Here is a 4,580-nt window from a genome sequence, read left to right on the forward strand (position 1 = left end):
TTGTCTTAGTCACTCTACTATAGATATAATGAGAAAAAATATTAATAATTTTATTGGTCATAATATTTCTAAAATCTTCAAATTTATGTGCACCACATGTGTCATAGGTAATTTAATTTTAAGACCTCTTACCTTAAAATGCATAATTCACCATCCATTTTCTTGAACACATTCAAGAACATACACGTGACTCTATTCAGTAATTTTATAGACCATATAGGTAGTCTACAATATCGATTGATGCATCTACAAAATAAACCTGTATGTGTCCCTTATACATAAGGCACCACACTTTTGCCAAACTTATTGCTCAAATAATTAAAATTAGAGCAAATTATCCTCGACGTCGGATCAAATCCATTTACATAGATATTGTTGTTCCTTAACATGCATTTAATTATTATGTGATCAAGTCCATTTGAGATATACCTATCCGTCAATCATATAATACCTCGAGTCTCTCACGTGGGACATGTTTATTGCCCGTATGCTCACAAAATCTTGAGGACAATTCCAGCATTAGGGGGAGATTGATACCACAAAGAATACCAAGAATCATAAGGGAGTGTTGAATCATAAGGGAATGTCACTCACGTTCACATTCAGTTTTCAAATCCACATACTCAAGAATCTGAACTCAAAGGTGTTACCAAATTCTACATTTCTACTAAGAATATACCGAAAAGAGTGGAGGTCCCAAACAAAACTACTCAACTCCCAAATCAAAATAAGAGAGGGGGGGGGGGGGGAGGGAAAAGTACGGTCACAAAGGATAAAGCTTCTTGCAAGCTGCTGCGGAATTAGAGGAATCTCCCCTCCACAATAGTAAATACAAATCAACTTTAAGTTGATAGACACCTGATCGATATTCACTATCCAAACGCCTATAGATGTTCAGCATCCAAATAAATGCTCAGTACAAATATGTACATAAATTCAGGCGTTGAGTCATAGGAACAGCTTAACTTTATTGTTTTAGGAAATACACAGAGTTAAAACAGGATAATATTTTCACGAACTATATTGATTCTGTATAATCAATCAGTACCAAAGGCTACAAATTATCGACATATATTTTGTCCTCAAAATAGCTATACACCTTCATTTGGATCCAGACCAAAAGTCTTAGGCATAATATTTCAGCACTCAACTTGGTGAAATCCAAATGTGGTAATTAAGGAGAAACGCTTTCGCTCAACAACACGATGCTTTTCCTTATAGGAGCAAAATGGATTTTATTCCATAAGATTGTGAAATAGAAAGGCATATAGCACAAGGTTTCATGTAGAGACCCGATATCAATTATGATACTACATACCCCATGATATGTGTGAAATTATGTTATCATATTCAATATTATTGTCAGATCAAATGAATTAGATAGATTCAGACATGTAAGTGTCTAATGGACTTCGTATTTTGAATCTAAATACAATCACTACACACACAACTTAAGTCACTCTATGACTTTAATCAATTAAGTTGATTGTGGTACAACTGACTAAATAAGTTCCATCCATAAAAAGTTTACTAGAACTACAATGATTGTATATGTGTGTTCATAATAAAATCTCAATTAGATTTTGTATCATATCCAAACCACATACGACAAAATATGTAATCATCTTAAGATGAATGATTTGGGTAAAACCAAATTTCACTTAAGTCTACCACTTGAGCATATTTCTTTAGAAATATTTATCCATTAGTCCACCAATATCCAAATGATATTGGACAATTATATCCATCAAAACATTTATTGTCATTCAATCCCTAAATATGAATCAAGATCTATTCATACCTTAAGTTGACGATGAAAAGATATTGAACCTAAAATTTTATATTTTACTGCCTTCAAAGTGCTCATATATCTTGCAAATTGCAACATGTATGATATTACATTTGCAGATAATTTACTAACTTAAAAAGCGTAACTCTAACAACACCATTAGATGGGAGTCAAAGATGATATTCTCAGATATCTTTATTGCATCAAAGATCTATATATGACTATAGTAAGATATTCTAACACTGGCTATATAATTGATTCTCATAACGCCATATTATAGATTGATTTTACGATTATATAGCCTTCTCATAGGAGTCATCAAAATATATTCTAGTGGTTATTTCCACCTATCAATTTAAAATATCATATATATGTGTGTGACTTCGCAGAATGATAAACCACATGCAACTATCATGTGGCACCAGTTCCATTGAATCACCAACCATTATCTATGAAGATAATTCTGCACGAATTGCGCAAATGCAAACAAGTTATGTAAAGAGCAATATTACCAAACATACTGCTACTAATTTGTTCCAACCTCATAACGGAAAGATAGACATCTTGCAAACTAAATCATGTAATAATCTCGTATATTTATTCACTAAGTCCTTACCAATTTCCACATTTCAAAAATATATTCATGAAATTGGTATGCGATGACTACGAGATTTTCTAGGTTCATGGGGAGTTAATTCCAGATTAATAACGTGCTCATATTTTATTGCACTCTTTTCCTTTAAGAGTTTTTTCTATACAATTTCTCACATAAGGTTTTTAATGAGCCAATATCAATCTTATTTCTCCTATTTTATGAGGTTTTTGGAGGTTTTAATATGATCTATATATCATAATTATTATTCTCTAAGCTCGCTAATGAGTTTTGCTACTAGATTTCTCATATGAGCTTACAATGAAGCAATAATCAATATATAACATATCATTTTCTCCTTGTATTTTTTCATTATAGTTTAAATGAGTTTTAATGTTATATCAATAAATTAGTTTCTCCTCATATTTTCTCACATGATTTTAGAGAAGTTTTCTACGAGAAGCTTACAACTAGAATAATTAATCAAAGTGGAGTGTTACGAATAGACACCTTTTAGATGTAACTATATGATCAATTACCAAGAATTGTATCTATTAGGAAGGGATGTCTCCCCAATAGATATGTCCTCATCATATCCATTCAACATGTAAATATGTAAACATTCTCATCAATAAATATAAGAAAAGATTTACACTCTCTTAATCTCTCTATCTCTCTACTGTGTATCTATTTGCATATTTACCACATCCACAACGAGATTTGTTTGAGCATAACAACGACATCTGCCACCAATGCTGGTCAAGTGGGCTGGGCTAAATGGGTTGGTACGAGGGACATGGATTTTGTCTTGGTCGGAGCATGGCACGACGGCAACCGAGCTGAGCTGACACAACACGATAAGCCATGCTATGCCTGGGTGTGCGAGCTCGGCTCGGCCTGGCTAAGCCACTCCATCGCCCCGTCCTACTATCGCCTTGCCCTGTCGCCCCGTCCCACCATCGCTCTGCCCTGCTGCCTTGCCCTACTATCGCCCCGCCTGCTCTGCCATCCCATCCTGCCATTGCTCCGCCCTGCCGCCTTACCCTGTTGCCGCCCTATTGTGCCGGCCGGTTGTCTGTGCCTTAGTCGTGCTCGTGCTGGCTCGACACAACATGGTACCTCATGAGCCATGCTGTGGGTTAAGCCTTCGACACATGAACTACCACGACTTAACCCTATAGCTGGGCCTAATAGGCTATGCCTAACTGGGCTGTGCCGGGTCGGCCCATCAGACCCATCTGCCAGCACTATGTGCCACAGGGGCGCACGGCTGCTCAGCGGCAGCGCACGCACCATCCAGAGAGGGACACGCGTCGTACCACCTCAAGCTGCGACGTGCAGCTCCTGGCTGCTCACCAGCCACTGCATGCATGTCTGCATGCGCGCCACCTCGCGTCCCACAAGAATCAAACACCAACACCGCCGCTCCCAGCCCCACTTATCTATATTCATCCTCTCGTCACCGCTCAAGCCCGACATACGACGCACAGCTAGCAAAGTTCCAGCACATCGAGCTACTACTCAATCCACCAGAGAACACAGGTACGCTAGGAGAGCTTTGGCGGGATGCAGACGGCCAAGGTGAAGGCGAAGGACATGGTGAGCTCGGCGAAGGAGAAGGTGAAGGAAGGGTCTGCCAAGACGCAGGGGAAGGTGGGCGAGGCCACGGCGAGGACGCAAGAAGAGAAGGAGATGGAGAAGGAGGCGGCCCGGGCCAAGAAAGACCAGGCCAGCGCCGACAAGCACCAGGAGAAGGCCGAGCACCGCGCGGAGGCCGCCACAGGCCGCCACGGCACGCACGTGCCCCTCACCGGGCCGCACGGCGGCGCGGCCATCGACCCCGCGTATCCGACATCCACCGGCACGTACCCGGCGTCGGGCAAGTACATCTAGATCAGGGAAACGAGGGCACTACCGTTTTTCTGTGTAGTGACAGTCTGTTGACCGCGTGTAGTTGTATGCATGTATGCTTTGTGCACGTGTATGCATGTACTGGAATAAAAAGTGTAGCAGTTGTCAAATGAACGTCGCTTAGTTGCTTCATTTCATGTACTGTAATGCCGCTGTCTAGAGTTTGATGTAGTGTTGTTTCTTCCTCTTCTGTTTGTGTGAGCGGCCACTAGTGCTGTTGTGGTGTTTTTGTTCTCTTGACGCTTCAACATTGCAAGTTTGTTAAGGAGTGTATGGGTAAGCATCAGG

The 4,580-nt window shown here is 40.2% G+C and overlaps 1 protein-coding gene across 1 annotated transcript; it reads left to right on the forward strand.

Moving 5' to 3' along the window:
- Positions 1–3,881: 3,881 nt before the first annotated feature.
- LOC133923639 (late embryogenesis abundant protein 6-like) lies at positions 3,882–4,274 on the forward strand. Its single transcript, XM_062368920.1, has one exon. It carries the CDS (start codon positions 3,948–3,950, stop codon positions 4,272–4,274), a length of 327 nt encoding a protein of 108 aa, XP_062224904.1. The 5' UTR covers positions 3,882–3,947.
- The last annotated feature ends 306 nt before the right edge of the window (positions 4,275–4,580 follow it).

This window comes from Phragmites australis, chromosome 7, assembly GCF_958298935.1.
Source record: "Phragmites australis chromosome 7, lpPhrAust1.1, whole genome shotgun sequence".
Classification (NCBI taxonomy): domain Eukaryota; kingdom Viridiplantae; phylum Streptophyta; class Magnoliopsida; order Poales; family Poaceae; genus Phragmites; species Phragmites australis.